Source organism: Micropterus dolomieu, linkage group LG18, assembly GCF_021292245.1.
Source record: "Micropterus dolomieu isolate WLL.071019.BEF.003 ecotype Adirondacks linkage group LG18, ASM2129224v1, whole genome shotgun sequence".
Taxonomy (NCBI): domain Eukaryota; kingdom Metazoa; phylum Chordata; class Actinopteri; order Centrarchiformes; family Centrarchidae; genus Micropterus; species Micropterus dolomieu.
Genome location: NC_060167.1, coordinates 12,682,321 through 12,699,839, shown reverse-complemented (window position 1 = coordinate 12,699,839; position 17,519 = coordinate 12,682,321). Strand labels below are relative to the sequence as shown.

Here is a 17,519-nt window from a genome sequence, read left to right as displayed (position 1 = left end):
AACGTCATCATATGCAGTAAACCATATTGAGGTTTTAATTTTCGGACAAGAATTGACCAAGGACGGCGAGTCGGTCTCGTCTCAAAAATAGTTTATTAACAATGTTCATGTTCACTTCAGATCAGACATTCACTACAACACTTTGTTTACAAAGCAATATTACAATGAGCTTTTATATAAATCTGGATCCTTTTGTCATTTCAAATACTTCGAGAAAAAGAAAGAAAAAAGGTTACACAACACTGAGCATAAGCTGTTCCCAAAGGGGGGAGGGGGGTGTATATATAAAGACCCAAGGTTTTCCCATGCATGCATCAACATCAGAAGGACAACGTTTGATTTAGCGCAACATTATCTGCATACACATTAACAGCAGTATTGTACATGCTCTTTGTGATATGTTCAACACTAGAGGCAGCAGAGGGCTGCTGCTCTGAGGGAATGCTTTCATCGTTACGCTGTGCTTCCAGCTGTGAAAGTTATCCGACTATCTCTGCCGACCTCGGTGTTCAGCTTGTTGAGACCCGTGAACATAATGCCACAACTGTGAAACGCATAACTCAAACCTTATGTTTTCACTGATAAAAATCTTCAGTCGTAACGATCTAAATCTCTTGTGCCTTGTTAGTGTGCTTGTTGTCCACAATAATGCGGCCAGGCAGCAGAGCCAGTCCAAAGTTAAAACATAGTATCCAACCTAGAAAGAGCTGAGGTAACAACATTAATATGGTGCTTGTGTGTGATTCTAATCAATGCCCCCTCTCCACAAAAACACCACCTCAGTTGAGCTGTGGAAAATACAACTAGTTTCTATAAGTTTTAGCTTCTCCACTGGATCGCTCAGCTAAAGCGTTATGTGCTTGGCCAGTAGAGGGTATAAAGTTGCATTACAATATATTAGATACAGATCCTGCCAGATGGTAGTTTTATTGCCTTTATTGGCATTATAAGAAGGTTGCATGCAACATCAAAGATATTGTTTTGCCACACACATTTCAGCATCCACCCTGTAGACAGACGGCAACATGCAACCAAGGGACATGTACAGTACACGAATGAGCAACTGAGGCAGAGAAAAGGAATGCCATTAGGAGCCTGAGGACAGTCACTGGGCCTTTTCGAGCGTTGTATATCAAGCCAATATATTTTCAATTCAAATTCACAATTGAGTGTTCTGAGAGGACATGTGAGCAAGAACTGGGACCAGTGGACAGCCTCTGACATGTCTCCAAAAGCTGAATTGTTTGTAGTCCCGCCTGAATTGTACTCTAAAAGTACAATTCAGTGTAGACCCTTGCTGATCTTATGCTCCTTTGACATAAGACATAAAATCAAACATTTCTTGCCAAGAAGTCAACATCAATAGCAACATAGATCAGTATAAACATTGACAAATCAACCCAAACTTTCCACAGTCCACAACTTTTTTGGCAGTAATACACAACTCTAAAACCTCAAAGACACTCTTTATTGCTCCCGACAGATGTTTTCCCAGTGATGTTGAGGAAATATGTACTGTTACGTCAAACATGTCATGAGAAAGTTTTGTCTTTCCCCATGATTCATCCTAGAAGCAAACCTACTGTACAGGTAAAGTTATCTGCCAAGAAAAATAAAGATTGCATTTATAGATACAATGTGTTACAATTTGTATTATGAGGGCTAACAAAACATTATGTGTAATCAAGCCTATTTTGGAACCAATTCAAAGAACCAAGCTTTGTGAGACATGTCAGAAAGGTCACTCTTTGATCTTGTCAGTCAGTATCAGGTTGGCATAGAGCAGCTGGTCTATCTGGTTTGCGAAAGAACAACCGAAAGGCACACCAGAACAGAGAAGGCACCGGGGGAAAACAGACTCCTCACACACAACTCAGCTTCTGTCAAACGTGAAGAATGTCGCCTGACTGGAAACATCCGCACGCAAACGCTAACAGCTCTGACAAGACATGATTTCCACAACTGGGCTGACCCGTAAAATCCACAGATTCCAACAGCAGGCGTAACCGGCTCGCTTGCATTGCAGCAGAACAGCTGAACTCAAGTCACTCACAACAAACAAACAAACAAACAAACAGGGGAGGATTTACCAGGTTTACCCTGTTGGTCCTAACAGCCTTTGTGCATAGTTGAGTTATATTGGCTTGTGTCTTGATTGGCCAGTTCTAATCTGCCCATCCTAGTCCCTTGCACATATTTGAGTTATGTTGTGAGGGATGCCTTTAAATAATCAGATTTTATACTCCCTCCCTCCTTTATTGGCCATTTATCACATTACAAAGGCAGCTACCGTCTTCAGCTAACTGTAGTGAGTATGGCAAATGTTGAGGGTACAATGATGTTTCATGCCAATAAAAAGGACACAAGCAACCAGTTGTCAACAGCACTGAAAGCCTTAGTTACGGCATTGCTCTGGTGTCACAATGACAACGCTGTGTAAAATCAGCTACAGTACAATGGGAAACCCCTCAGCTGAAATGTTAGCTTGCTGACAATCACGAGAAATAGACGCTGGTGTCTAAAACTAAACAAAAGGCACTAGCTCTTAGCTAGCTAGATCTAGTCAAAATATATCAACTTTCATTCTATACTGCGACTGCTACCATGATAAACAAAACCGATACTAACAGGATAGTCAGACAAGACCTTACTCATTAAGTCTTTATACAAGCTAAGAAGGATACTGCTCGCCCAAGCTCATGAAGAACAATATTGCATACAAATATGTGCATCTTTTACTGCCTCATTACATTACAAATATAAAGAAAAACAAAGAGGAAAACATTCTGTGTAAAGAGAGATTCTGTGGGGAAAAAAGCAAATCAACAATGAACTTTAAACATCAATTTTTTAACAGAGCTGTAATATAGACAAAGTCCATTTCCTGTATTAGGTTTGTTTGTGTTCGATTGATCTGTCTGCCTGTTATCGTGAAATGCGAGATACAGTACAAAGATGCCATTTGGTAAAAGGTCAGTCCTTTTTTGTGTATTTTGTTTTTCTCCTATTGGTCAGTGGATTTTATGGCGTCTAAGCTGCTCACAGCAGCGTGCAGCCGCTTCTCTTCTTGCGCTTGCGGACCTGCAGCGCCGCTCTAGTGGCCATCTCGAACACTTCCCGCACGCCGTCCTTGGTCTTGGCAGAGCACTCCAAGTAGCCAAAAGCACTGATCCTGTTGGCCATGTCTCTGCCTTCTTCTGCCTTCACCGGCTCCTGCGTGGTAAGATGAGAGTGTTAGGGACGATATGAAAATTATCAGCAGGAAAGAGCATTTAGAAAAGGGCCTGTCTACATCATCTTGAAATGATGACAAATTTATCAAATAGATAAAACTAAGAAGCCTCAAGTACACTACTTCACTTACCGTCCCAGTCACACCATAGCTTACACATGTTGAGGCAATACTGTCTATGTGACCATGTAAAATCTAAAACACTTGAATTGATGACTTAGTACTACTCTTTGTCAAATGGTTCCTACAGAAAGGAAAAGCTGACAGTGGCCGTCTGAACGAGCTGGAGAGCTTTGTCAACATGTTCCTATTATCAGCTGGACCTGGAGACAGACAGAGACAGAGCCATAGTGGCGTGCTGTGCCATTCTGCGACACAGTAAACCAATACGTTGCGGTCATTATCCTACGACTGAAAGGCCACTAACAGCCTTTTCAGAGCTGTCATTGTTTGTTTCCCGGGAGAAGTTAACTTTCAGTGACAGACAGGTAAAAAAAAATGAAAAGGGAGAGAGTGAGAGATTTCATTTCAATTAATATTCCATCTTTCTTTGGCTTTTTCCTATTTTCGAAAATTGCTCAACATCTTCTCTGATCAATGTTTTTCATATATCATCTATTGCATGTCCCTTTTTTTGTTGTTGTTCTTCCTTTGTGAGAGATATATACAGAAATTGAAGCTGGCTTAACTTCCGCTGCACCATCCAAAAGTACACATGCATGTAACAAGCCAATTGGCTTGTTACATGCATGCGCACTTTCCTGATAGATTAGTTTTTAATATTACCAGCATATTGTTACTGTTTAACAAAGCAATTCTTCAAATTGATGGGTGTTACTCAAACTGGCCCTCCTTCATTAAGCTGTAGTTCAACGAAATTGCCCCACATTCAGCCCTGAAAAAGGACATGAAGTTATGGTTCCCATGTGGTGAAAAAATATTTATAATAATAATACTACATTTTATTTATAGGCGCCTTTCGGGACACTCAAGGTCACCTCACAAAACATAATAAAACAGTACAGCAATAATGGATAAAATTAACAACTATAATTACAGTGCATGAAATCAGGGTAAAAAAAAACTGGAAACAAAGATTGAGAAAGAGTGATCATTATCACATAGAAAGAATGATCATATTGAGCAAAGGAATCAAAAACTGTAAACTGTCTGTGGTGCGATGCTGTAGTTGTAGTCTAGCAGTGTAATGAATTTACTAAATATGGCGAGGCTTGAATTTGTGTGACAAGCAGGATTCAATAGTGAACAAATATTCTGTAATATAAGTATAATGTGACCATAGCTTTACCGGTACCTGAGGCAACATGCCAACAAAGCAGCCCCTTGCGCCTTTTTAATAGTTTAATAGTGCTGTTGTTACTCCTGGTTAAGCAATATTTGTCATGAATATGTACATAAATAATTCAGACTGAACCTCACAAACTGGACCTCATGAAATGTTCCTCAGGACTTTGGTGCCTGTGTACCAAAGAGGTGTGTTATTGTGCCTGATCCACAGTTCATTGACCTTCAGAGGCTTTTGTACCTGCTTCATCTTGGCCAGCTCTCTCCGTGTGTGCTCATCATTCCTCAGGTCCTTCTTGTTCCCCACCAGAATGATGGGAACATTGGGACAGAAGTGCTTCACCTCAGGCGTCCACTTCTCTGGGATATTTTCTGTCCCAGGAGAAACAAGAAGTGAGCTGAAACACTTGTGAGAGGAGGGGGTGACTATAAAAAGGGACAGGCAGTGCAGAGTCACGGTGCAGAACACGTCTCATGATGGATTGCTCTGCAGATTGCTCGAGGCAAAGATTTTTTTTTAGTTGCACTAATTCTACTTCCGCATCAAGTCTTTTATACATGTGTTTTTATTATTTGATCATATTAGTCACTTTTCTGTGCTGCTGCCGTCCCAGCTAAACTAATTTGTTTAAATATGGGCTATACAAAGATAATTGTTTCACAATAGGCTTCTGTATGTCAGCAGTTCCTTACCTAAACTGTCTGGGCTGTCGATGGAGAAGCACATGAGGATAACATCTGTGTCAGGGTAGGAGAGAGGCCTCAACCTGTCATAGTCCTCTTGGCCTGCAGTATCCCACAGTGCCAACTCCACCTGGGAGAAATCACGAGAAAAGCAATTATCTTGATTTTGGAAGAGTGAATCTCCTGTCACCCCTTATTTTCTCCATGATTCATTCATTCTCGTCATTCACGACAACTTTTCTTAAGGGCTAAAAATTAAAATTAGTTGTCTACCCAGAATGGTCGTAATGTTTCTCACTGTTCCGGATAATTACACAAACAAACAATGAACCAGCCACAACATCATTAACGATGACGTTTCTTTTCTAGTCCACCGAGAGCCGTGACTATTTGGAGTATGACGAGTGTGAACCTTGAGGCATGTGGCCATTAAATACCAAGAAGTATATTTTTTTAAAGTTTTAAACATTACTTAACCTCGGGACATTTTTCTCCTAACCCTAACCCTGAACCCTAACCCTCTCTGACATACCTTGCAACTTGATCATATCTTATGATTTGTATCTTTTACCTAAGATGCTTCCTACGTTTGAGGGGAATTCAGTGTTTACATACTTGCTTCTCATCACCACTGCAGCTCTGATCTAATCAGCTTCATAAGTCTGTTATGTTGTCAGTATTGTGGAAATGAACTCAGGGAATGGTCTCATCCCATCACACCACTGATTAATTCAATTAGGGAAAGTGGGAGATTAGCAAGCGTCAAGCCAGATACCTTCTGTCCCTGTACAGGCATCAACAGCCAGTCTTCACTCAACTCTGCTCTTTAGCCGGCTCACTGTGTTCGGGGGAGGTGGGGGAAGACTTCTGCAAAGTTTTAAATATCGGAACTTTGCTGAATGACAATAAATTCTGGTATGCCCACAGAGAGCACAAGCATCAGTCAACGGTCCCAAAATAGAGGTTTGCAGAGGCAGAGGGTGGGAGGCGGCTGCACACTGTTGAGATTGCATGAGCAGCCGGGGCGGTTATGTTCCCACTGGACTTGTTCTAAGCTGTAGACTTTGGGGAGGAAAGAAAGGAGGGAAAAAACAGCTATTTTTAGAGTCTTCCCAGTGCACAGTAGGTGAGAGAACGAAAATGTTTTTACCCTTGTGTGTTAGGGCTGAGAACACAATCCAGCTGGTTGTATAATGGCCCAATTCTTATGGGGGCGGCCATCTTCTCGAAAGCTGCAGAAGGGCCGACACTCATCTCTTTACCAAAATGATCCCCCTCTAGGCTAATGTCCATCATGGATCCCTAACTTTATACTTCCTGTCCTGAACACAACAGTTAAACCCTAACTGCCTCCCAGCATCTAAGTGTCACCAGAAAAGGAAATGAAAGGAGTTTATCAGGCAGACGGAGGAGGAGAAGAGGAGGTGGAGGGTCCTGAAGTGAGGAGGGGGATTGCCAGGAGACATCCCCGTTCCCTGTTTGAACAGGAAGCTGGGAAATAGAGTCATTTCCTGTTTTGCCAAGTGGTGATCCCGCAGCAGTGGTCAGCTTAAGAGAACAAAACCCTTTGACATAACGAGTCATCTTACAGGCTCAGACTCAACCCTAACTGACCAACTCCCCATGACTCAGATTCAAGACACTAGTAAGACTTTAATGTAGCTCGTTTCAAAACTCATGCCACGCCTGAAATAACTACATATTTACAATATAGTGCACTTTATTTGCTGCTCTTATTTAACATGCTGTTACTACTTACACCTAATCCAGCACTACTTCCAAGGCCAAGGAGCATTTCATACTAAATTATTTTGTGGGGTTATGATTACTATTTTAATAAAGCCTCACTTACTATAGCACTGTGTCGTATTTCCCCACTGTGTGGAAGCTGGTCCTGGATGTAATCAGTTATAACAGGGTTGTACTGCTGTATAATGGCTTTGGGGAAGTTTACACTCCAGCAACACCTAGCCAAAATGACTTGTGATGCCAAACTGATCTTTTATACATAAAATGGTAAAAGGGAAAACTGAAAATAGAAACAGAAAAAGTAGGAATTTGCCTCTTTATGTGTATGTGTAAGTATATAAGCAGCCAAACAATGGTAGAATAAAATAACAGTTTGATCAACATAATACTGGGACTAGCCAGCTCTACACTGCAACAATATTGTTTCTGTATTTCCACATCTTCTACATGGATCACGAAATGGCGAGGAAACTGATTCTTTGCCTGGGACATGCAGCCTGTCTTTTAGCATGACATCATATATGTAGTCATCAAATGCATATTTATAACTTTTTTCTTTTCATTTTTTAGAAGCTTCTTTTTTTAAAATGAGTCAGTTTGACAGTTTTCAAACTCGTGGAGTGAAACACTGCTTTTGTCTACTTCAAGAACCCATTGTTTCAAACATTACAAAGAATTTCAAGTGGTAAGTCTGCCACCCGTAACATTTTAAACTTTTATGTGCTTTGCGACAATGACAAGAGTAGCAACAGTTACTGTGATGGGGCTTATTGAACGGTCAATTATGACAGTGTTAGTTTATTTCTACAAAAGACGCAACTACTTCTGGACTGCCTATTTGGGTGTCAAATGTACAAACCTGCTTTCCATCAACCTCAATATCAGCGATATAGTTCTCAAACACTGTTGGAACGTAGACTTCAGGAAACTGGTCTTTACTGAAGACAATGAGAAGACATGTTTTCCCACAAGCTCCATCCCCGACAATCACAAGCTTCTTCCGAATGGCAGCCATCTCTGTTGGGAAAAGAGGAGGTGTTTAAAGAGGTTGTCACAAACAGACATACCCCAAAAAGAGACTGTTGAGTGTCAAAATTATCAGTAGTACCACAAAAGAAACGTTTTTGCATTATGGGAGATTTCACTTGTCATGCTGCAAGAACCAGCCAAACAACACTTTGTCATCCGTTTGTGTATTTCACGCTACAGATATTTAAATTATTTGAAGAGATCACAGGAACACTAGATTAAAATGAAGAACGTTGTACAACCATTATTTCTGCTCATGCTGTGTGGCTCCAAAGCGACCACTCTGTCATCGCTGCATCACATTTCACCTAAGGGAGTGCTCCTTGATCTGCACGTTGTCACAGACAACTGCAGTCACAGACCTTGAATCCCCAATGCCAAATCTAGACTTCATAGCTACACAAGGAGAAGGAGGAAGATAGTGGAGTGATGGGGGAGAGAAAAGGGGTGGGGGGTTGAGACAAGCTGGGACATGAAGAAATGTTTCATCAGGCCCTGTTTGTTTCCCTCTGCAATGTGTGTGGAGTTTCCAAGAAATCAAAGCAGCTAAAGAAGTACTTAAAGGAGTCCTAAGGCATTCAAAAAACTACCCTGCTTTTGTTCTCTTCAGATGTTTCTTCACTTCTCTTCAGGAATATTCTGATTGTAGACACTAATTATTTTGAAATTACTTGGCATAAAAAAGAACAAGAGCCAAATCTCCCAGCCCATGTGTTGTTCCAGTGTTAAGCTGTAATTACTTACAGGGTTTGCTGTGAGCATGTGTAGCAAACTGCAGAAAAAGAAAACACCATGCAAGCATTTCCCACCAAAATAAAACGACGTGAGAAATAAATAAAACGACGTAAGATGGATGCTGGGGTCACATTTTACAAGTGAGCTTCAGGCCTGCAAGGACGAAGCTTTGCTGGTGTCCTGTGCACAACTGTACATTACAATCCACTAAACCAACTGAACCAAGAAACATTTCTGTAATAACCCCAGACGAGAGGACTGGTGTAGTTGGCGCAGCGTATGTGGGGATGAGTTAGCAGTGTAGCTGATGGATGAGCTGGAGCCCCGCTGCCTGGGAGCAGCTGTGCATATAGTCATTTGGCTCCTCACCTCATCCACTTTCTGCCAGACAGTCTTGACAGCAATCCTCTTCACGAGGGCACCCACTTATCAGGGAAAATTAATCTTTTAGTGCTGCTGGCAAAACTTTTGAGGTGAGTCTGCCCCCAACGTCCACTTTTAATCTCTGCTTGGGTGCATAGCAACAGCAAACCTTTCAGGAAGTAGCATCAAATCATAAAAAGTCATCACAAACACAGACTGAAATTATTAGTACAATTGTTGGTTTGGTACCATAAGAGATCAGCAGATTGGTGGCACCAGTTTAATCTTCTTAAAGCTAATACCTGTCAATGTTTGCAAAGTCTAAAGAGCTCCAAACATACACATTCTATAAAAGTCAATGAAAGAAAAAAGGACACAAGAGGAGGAATAATTAATAAGTCCTGTTTCCATGGATATTTGGACTAACCAGTAGCCCTACTGGAAACTTAGGGTTTTTCTTCCTTTTGCCCAAAGGCCCACTCCCTTTGCTGCAGTGTGTTCAGTTACAGGTTTAGCAGAGAGACGCCAAAGATGTTTGAATTAAGGCCACTGTAGCAAATACAGGTAGTGTGCTCACTCCTGTAATTTCCACAAGTAAGCAAATCTTCTGAATACACCGTACATTGATGACCAAAAGTCAACATTCACTTCAGCTGCAGTTGCAAATCCTTCGTCAGATATGAGATTATAGCAAAAAACTGAATTTTTAATGAGAACAGAGGCTGCTTCCACTTTTCTTCTGCATGTGGGTTTGATACCGGGCTAAATATTGATTCCAGAGAAGCTGCACATTATATTTTGAATTCCAGAGATTGCCAAATGGACCAGAGACGAACTAGATGATGGGTTCAAAGCCAAAAAAGTGAGAGACAGCAGCACCGAGGCCTGGGAGCATAGACTGTATAACAAAACAATCCACTTCCTGTTCTGTGAAGCCTGGGAGGAGCTTTTTGCTGCAGTTGTGTTTGGACAGGCCTCAGCAGAGACATGGCGAGGGCAGCCAGAGGCAATGTAACACAAGCAAGCATGCACGCACACATGCGTACTCACATACACATGCACACAGTCACCCTCTTTGCACTACACAATGATAGCTCGTCCTAAGTGGCAGTGCTATTGAGAGCCGATGAAGGAACATCTTCAGACACATTGGCAAAAGGAAAGGTCCCATAAAGTCACAAACTGTGCAGAATACTCTACCTATGACTGATGCCCTCAATTTAGGCACTAATGGACACTAATGACAGCAACAACTGAGGAGGAGGTAGTGGAAGATTTCACTACTGTTGTCATCCATATCAAGCCTTTTTATTATGTTTAAGCTAGCATTCATTCTCTCCACATTCATATCAAAGCCTTATCTCACCCTAATTCAATCACATGTGAATGGGAACCACTTATCTGTAACTGGTACCAGATGGCTGACCTTTGACCTCCACACTACTGAATAAAAGCAAAAAAGTGTCACTGAGAGATCAACAGTCCCCATGAAAGCTGCAAGAAAAGCAGAAATAGTTCAACATCATTCTGTCAGCCCTACATAATCATCACTCAGTGCAGGGTGCAGACATTTTCATTTACCTGTCACTGGGACACAACACAACTGAGATTTATCCAGTGGAGCAAACATCAAGAACATATTCATAAAGCCTTCGATCATTCGGAGGTTGATTGAGGACCAACAATAACTTTGCAGGTTATACATCATATAGACATTCTGTATACAAAGCATGAATACGATCAAACAAAAATAATACTGAATAATACTGAACTCGCAGAACTTTAGTTAATTAGTCTGTTAGCCCAGGTTGTATTTATTGTAATTAAAGCCTATGTTTTATCTCTTATGACTGCACTAAGTTATGACAAGCTGATGAACAAATATGCATCCTGATACAGTGATCTGAGCGGTTTATTTTAGTAATCTATTAGCATCCTTCCTCCCAATCTTCTGGCAGTGGTTCCAATATTTATTTAAATGAGGACAGACCTGTGATGCAGCAGGGGTGCCAATGTATCCTCCAGCTAAAGAAATGCAGGGTCGTCCTGTAAAAAGTTGAACTTGGCTCCAGTTTTGTCACAACACAATGCTACGTCATGGCCAATCACATTCACGCAAGCCCGACGGTTGATAAAATCATTTCCATTGTGATAACTTTCCAGAATTGTAAAATAATTGCAAAGATTAAAGAGAAAACTAATCATAACCACCACCTTTATTCTTTTTATTCTTCACGAGACTACACACATTTAGGTTGTGATTCCACAGAGGGACCCCGACCCACAAACAAGTGTTCTAAAATTATACCTTATAATGACAGAAAAACACTCTTGTTGCCTTTCTCGACGAAAGTCCAGTACAGTAAGTGCAGTCCAGTAAGTATGGAGCTACCTCCAGTAGCTGGTTAGCTTAGCTTAGTATAAAGACTGTAAACAGGGGGAAAAGGCTAGCTTGGATGTGTCCATCTACTGAGACAGTCAGTCCCAAACTTGCCAAACATGTGTTTCTCATTCGTGTAGCCTCTCGTAGGCTACTTCAGGTTTTGAACGGTCAATAAATTGAAGATGTCAGCTTGTGATCAAGGAAACTGTTGGGAACATTTTTCACTATTTTTGGGTGTTTTATTGACGATGAAAAAAATAATCCACAAATTTATTCATTATGGTATTATTCATAATAGTAAATAACATTTTCGGGCCAAATGACGCTGTCACGGTCTGTGTGGGTTCACTGTGTTGTTATGCAATGTAGATAACGTGTAAAGGGAATACTCTCAGACACTGGAAAACATACACAAAACCTGATCCAAACACAACACGAGGAGCCATTAAAAGGACATATAAAAGCAAAACACCATTACTTCCTACAACTATTTGAGCAATGCCCTAGGTTAATGAACACACCACCTCTCTTTGTCTTTAAGGTTTCCTAAGGCTTAGGGGCCAACAGGAGTTATGCAACAAACTGAGCAGAGTGTGCACAAAGCAAAGCTTGACCCTGGCCAATGAGGTACAGCTGCCTTTCAATCCTCATATGAGTTTTAACAACAATGCTGAACCAATATAAAAGGTTTGTTGTTTCTGGGATGATGACTTTTTTTTTGTTTGTTCTGGAGGTCCCGCAAACAAGCAAACGCATTACAGGAAATGAACCAGAGTATGATTGCTTTGCCTGTCTAACAGGCTTCCCAGGGCTGCACCTCTTTCTATGATACACTACAAGAAAGCTACAGTTACAGAGCAGCTGATTTCAACGTTGAAAAGTTATTTCCTCGTGTTGCCATTACACACGAGTTGTCAAGGAGCTCAAATCAAACTCTGGTTGTAAAAAGAGCAATAAAACCAGGGCTGGATTTTGACTTTGTCAGTTTGACAGATAAACATTCACCCAGAGATTACAAGTCTAGCCTAAATCTCTGTGGAACAATGCAAAACCTATTTTACTACAGAATAAAAATGACTTTTAATGTTATTCAGGGATACGAATTTTACAGGAATGCCTTCCAGCATCTTTGGCAACAACAACTCATTTCTAATAAGTATAGCTATTTACAATTACAGTTTTTCCTCAAGAGACACAAGCTAACACGTTGTTGTGTTGTTATTAAAAACAAAAAACAACTTTAGATCTGAAGACATCTGATATGCCTCACCTCTGCCAGTCTGTCTGTCTGAGAAAGTTCATAAACTGGCAGTGGCTGAGACAGAACAGGCAGCCTGCGACACTGGCTGTCTATGCCACCTTAACCTGATGGAAAAACATCTTACAAACTCTGACAGGATGCAACAGACATCACATGCAAGAACAGACGTTGGGTAACAACTCAAAGACTAATCTTACAAGAAAGCTTTAGGCTTCAGTTCAAGCATATATGGGTACAATGTAAAGATTCCTGAGTATAAGCTGTGGACTCAAGTGCATGAAGTTGAAATGTGAATACTGAGCCCTTTCGCAACAGCAGGAATATACACAGCAGATCAGGTCAGCCTCTCACATTCTTTGGGGCGTTTGTTAAAGACACACCAGCTCCTTAGTCTCAGTGAGTCATGACTTTACTGGTACACCCAAGGAGATTATTGTATTAAGCAAAAAAAAAAAGAAAAGAAACAGAAAACAATTTCAATTTCTCATATGCCAAACTGAAAGTAAAAGGAACTTAAAAGAGAATATTATTATATATTAAATAAAATGTTTATATTTAAGAAACAGTTCAACATTTTGGGAAATACACTTTGAGCTTTCTTGCTCAGTCAGTTAGCTTAGCTTAGCATCCAGCTCTTTTAATACTAATAATAATCCATGATAACCTGCCATAAAACATCTGTTTTTACAGTTCAGGTTTGATCAGATTGAACAAACATAATATAAAGTGTTAATTATTGAGCTTTACAGATGCTGGTAGGAGGGTTTTGTGATGTTTGGACAGAGGCAGACTAGTTGTTTCCCCTCTGTTTACAGTCTAATCACGGCCTAGGCTGGCCATTTTGAAATTAATGACCCGCAGCCTGGTCACTTTCATGGCTTCGGTCATGCAGCCATGAATTTATAAATACACAAGGAAGACACTCGCAGATACTCCTGTTCTTAAAGGCTATTGAGAGGAAGTAGGGCAAGGCAAAACATGATAGTGGAGTCAGCTGGTGGCATCCAGGGCGTGATGATCAAACTCAAAAGACAGAGGCTGGGGATGCAACGCACGGAGAGAACTGAAACCATGACTCACTCACTTCTGTTCAATAACTCAGGTGATAAGCAGACAGCAAACAGGGCCGATTGGCTGCCCAAGAAGACTCCACCAGAAGCAGCAGACCATTTCCTCTAAGGCTGCAACTAATGATTCTTTTCACTATCGATTTACCTGCAGATTATTTTCTTTATAAATCTATTAATCATTTCATTTATATTGTCAGAAAATAGTTTAAAATGACCATCACCACTGTCACCAGTGTTAAAACTGCTTGTTTTGTCTGACCAGGGGTCTAAAAGCCAAAAATATTCAGTTTACTATCATAGGCGACAAAAATCAACGGCGATTTTTCACATTTGAGAAGCTGGAGCCAGTAGATTTGTAGCATATTTACACCCCCAAAACAACAGTTAATAATTCATAAAAATTGATTCTGTTGATCCACTAATTGGTTCAGCTCTAAACTAGTCTATACAAGTGATAAAACTATCAGTCAATTAATGGGTTTGTTGATCGACAGAAAAATTAATCACACAAACAACTTGGACAAACCAAACCTTTTGAAGACATGTTCTAGTCCAACCAATTAATCAAAAAACATTCAACAAATCAATCGATAGTGATAACTGTAAGATGCAGCCCTAATATATAAACAGCCACACATTTAGAAGACACTACTTCAATTAATAGTGTGTAGTTGAACACAGTGATGAAATGTATTTTAAACACATACATTTGAGAATATAAAAATACAAATTACCCAAATTTCAGGGCGGCACCTATGTTTGTTATTTATTATTCAGTCAAGTCAGTTATTGTGATAGATTGTCCCCAAAATTACAATCACAGTTTCACAAATCTTGGAGTTTGACATCTTTAAAATCTCTATAATCAAACGTAGTTCAAAATGATCTTATTAATTTTCTGTCTTTTGACTAGTCGATTAATTAACTATAGTTGTTTTCAGCACTTGTACTTTTGCTGTCAACATCTTTCTGCATCTGTATCAAGAATATATTTTTGCATGAATGCCACATGTTTGTTGATTTTCCCAACACATTTGAACACATTCAGGAGGACAATTAAAATATTTAATCATTTCATGTGAATCTCAGAAGTTATCATGAATGAGACCTTCTCATTAAAAAACCCTGGATGAGTTGAGCCACGTTCATTCAGATATTTCTATTGACACAATTAAAGCAAACTTGTGCGTGCTCACCCAGGCTCTCAAATTTCACCCTCCACATGTTTTGTTGTGTTCGGGAAATCGTGTTTGGCAGCTGAAACAACGCCCTCTAAGAAAAGGGAGTCTTAATAAAGAGGACATTAAGTGTTCCCAGGAATAGAAATGGCTCATTAGGAGATTTGCCATGCGGAGTTGCTTATTGAGGTCGCAGCAGTTGGACAGATTGTACATGCCAGCAGGATCTGATCTGCTTGCTTTGACTTTGAAACTAACAACAACGAAGCTATCAACAGTTGTACAGAAAGACGCCCTGACAACTACAGCCACACTGGGTACACTTCAATATAATCTCCGCACTGTCTGGGATTTAACTACCACCTAAGCAGGAAAAAGGTGAATGTTAGTATGAGGACAAGCCACCACCTTGATCTCGCACCCAAGTAAGTGAGCTATAATTAGACTGTCGACTTGTGTCAAATGACAATATTTAACGTTAGTCAAACTAACGTTACAGCCTCCGTTTCATATTTACCTGTCACCAGCCAGATGAGAGGTTTTTATAAATATTAATCCCCGCTTGCTCTTCCTCTTGATCGTGACACACACAAACGCACACACACACTTCTTGCTGCAGTATTCGCTAATTTCACAGAGAGGGTGTTGAGAAACGGGGCAGGCGAGCAAGATCCTCCCATCGCCACCATCGACAAGCTAACAGACAAGCACTTCCGTTTGAGGCTTTCAAAATAAAATAGTTAAAATCAAGGTAGTTTATCACATTACAACCATAGACTGTATAAAAACACAAGGCTGTATAATGAAAAGACATTTGTAGTCAGAACTACAACATATAATCAGATGAAGGTCTATTCATATACGGTAACATATGGAATCAATAAAACACATTAAAACTAAATAAAGAGTTATTTATATACATACATAGGTTTATACATCCACTTTGACTGTGTTTGCGCACAGTCTATGTGTAAAACACAGAGTCTGCCTATTCTCATCTTGCCAGAGCAATCATCTTGTCAATACCTCATTCTCTTTCTCTTTACATTTTTGTCTTGCTTTACCAATTTTCTTTCTTGTTTTGCACTTCCCCTCTCCCCCAAACACACACACGCACACAGTCACACAGGCACACACTTTGCTATTTTTTGTTCAGTTCATTATTTTATTTAAACATATTTATGTGAATAGGGGGGAAGTTAAATAAAAAGCAATAAGTAGCCTACAGCTCACCATAGCCTTCCTCCCAAGGGGGCTCCTCATATGATTTAGAATTAGTTTTTTTATGGATAGAAAATGTGGCCTGTACTAACTGTAGTTAGTTAGCTCAGAGCCTCCTACAGTCATACCTGAGTTTTGGGAGGAAAACAGTAATACGTTAAGGACATATTACACTACACCGACACACCTAGGACCGTGAAACTCACTCACCTGGGCACACTATTATTTTTATAATTTTAAAATGACATACGAATGTGTCTAGAAATCTGATTATTTTAAAAATGAATGACACAGAAATTTGAGACAAAATCAAAAATGTTAAGTCAATAAACAATTTATTGTCTTAATTTATTCACTTACTAAAGGGAATTAGCCGCAATATCATTAAGGCTGGATTAACAAACAGGTCCCAAAGGTGTGTGTGAGATGTTTTTTGTATTTTGATTATTTGCAAATAATCAAAATAAAAAACTTAATTACAATATCAACTGGGTCATCCATTAGGCTACATAATCTTGTGGCCTTGTGTTGTTGAAGGGCCATGTGACAAAAGCACTGGCGCATTATTTGATGTCACAGAAGGTGTTTTAAATAAGCTGTCAAAGGAAAACAAACACCTGCTATGATATTATCAATATTATTTCATTTTAGATATCGAAATAATTATAATTATTTTGATTTGTGCACTCATATACTATACTTGCACAATGTTTCCCCCTTATTTTGAAAGCTATTGGTTGTGCTTCCGTGCTTTTATGGTTACTTGTAACTACCTTGACAGAGCTGCTGCAGCCGCTGGAGTCGCCCAGGTCCCTCCTCCCCTCCCCGGTCAAAGATGACATCATCCGTAGTAAGACTCGTGCAACAGGAGGGATGGGTGTGGATCTCACCACTGTAGCCCTGTGAACACCCCCCCCCCCCCCCCCCCCCCCCCCCCCCCCCCATTATCTACATATCTACAACAGACAGACAGACAGTCACTTCCAGACAGACAGTCTCAAGTGTGTTAAGTATAGTAAATTGTCTCAAGTCCTGTAGTTAAGTACACATTTAAAGCTTTTGTATTATGCTGATTAGATGTTTACTGAGGTTTGATTGGAGCTATTCAGGGATTAATGTATGTATGTAATGCAAGTATTAAGTGAAATGATAAAGGTTCTCGCTCCTTTTCTTTCTTCCCTTTTCTCTTTTCATAGACCTGTGTGCCATGGAACTAAAATGTTTAGACTATAATTTTATTTTATTTGTTTTACCTAAGATAACTGTTATCTTACACTGTTATGCCTGTGTATCAATATTGATCTTGCAT

At 40.1% G+C, this 17,519-nt stretch overlaps 1 protein-coding gene across 1 annotated transcript; it reads right to left on the bottom strand.

Moving 5' to 3' along the window:
- Positions 1 to 74: 74 nt before the first annotated feature.
- Positions 75 to 15,674, bottom strand: LOC123987056 (rho-related GTP-binding protein RhoA-D). Its single transcript, XM_046075644.1, has 5 exons — positions 15,507 to 15,674; positions 7,830 to 7,987; positions 5,231 to 5,351; positions 4,779 to 4,909; positions 75 to 3,213 (listed from the first exon to the last, which is right to left on the bottom strand). Exons 2-5 carry the CDS (start codon positions 7,983 to 7,985, stop codon positions 3,040 to 3,042), a joined length of 582 nt encoding a protein of 193 aa, XP_045931600.1. The 5' UTR covers positions 7,986 to 7,987; positions 15,507 to 15,674; the 3' UTR covers positions 75 to 3,039.
- Between the last annotated feature and the right edge of the window lie 1,845 nt (positions 15,675 to 17,519).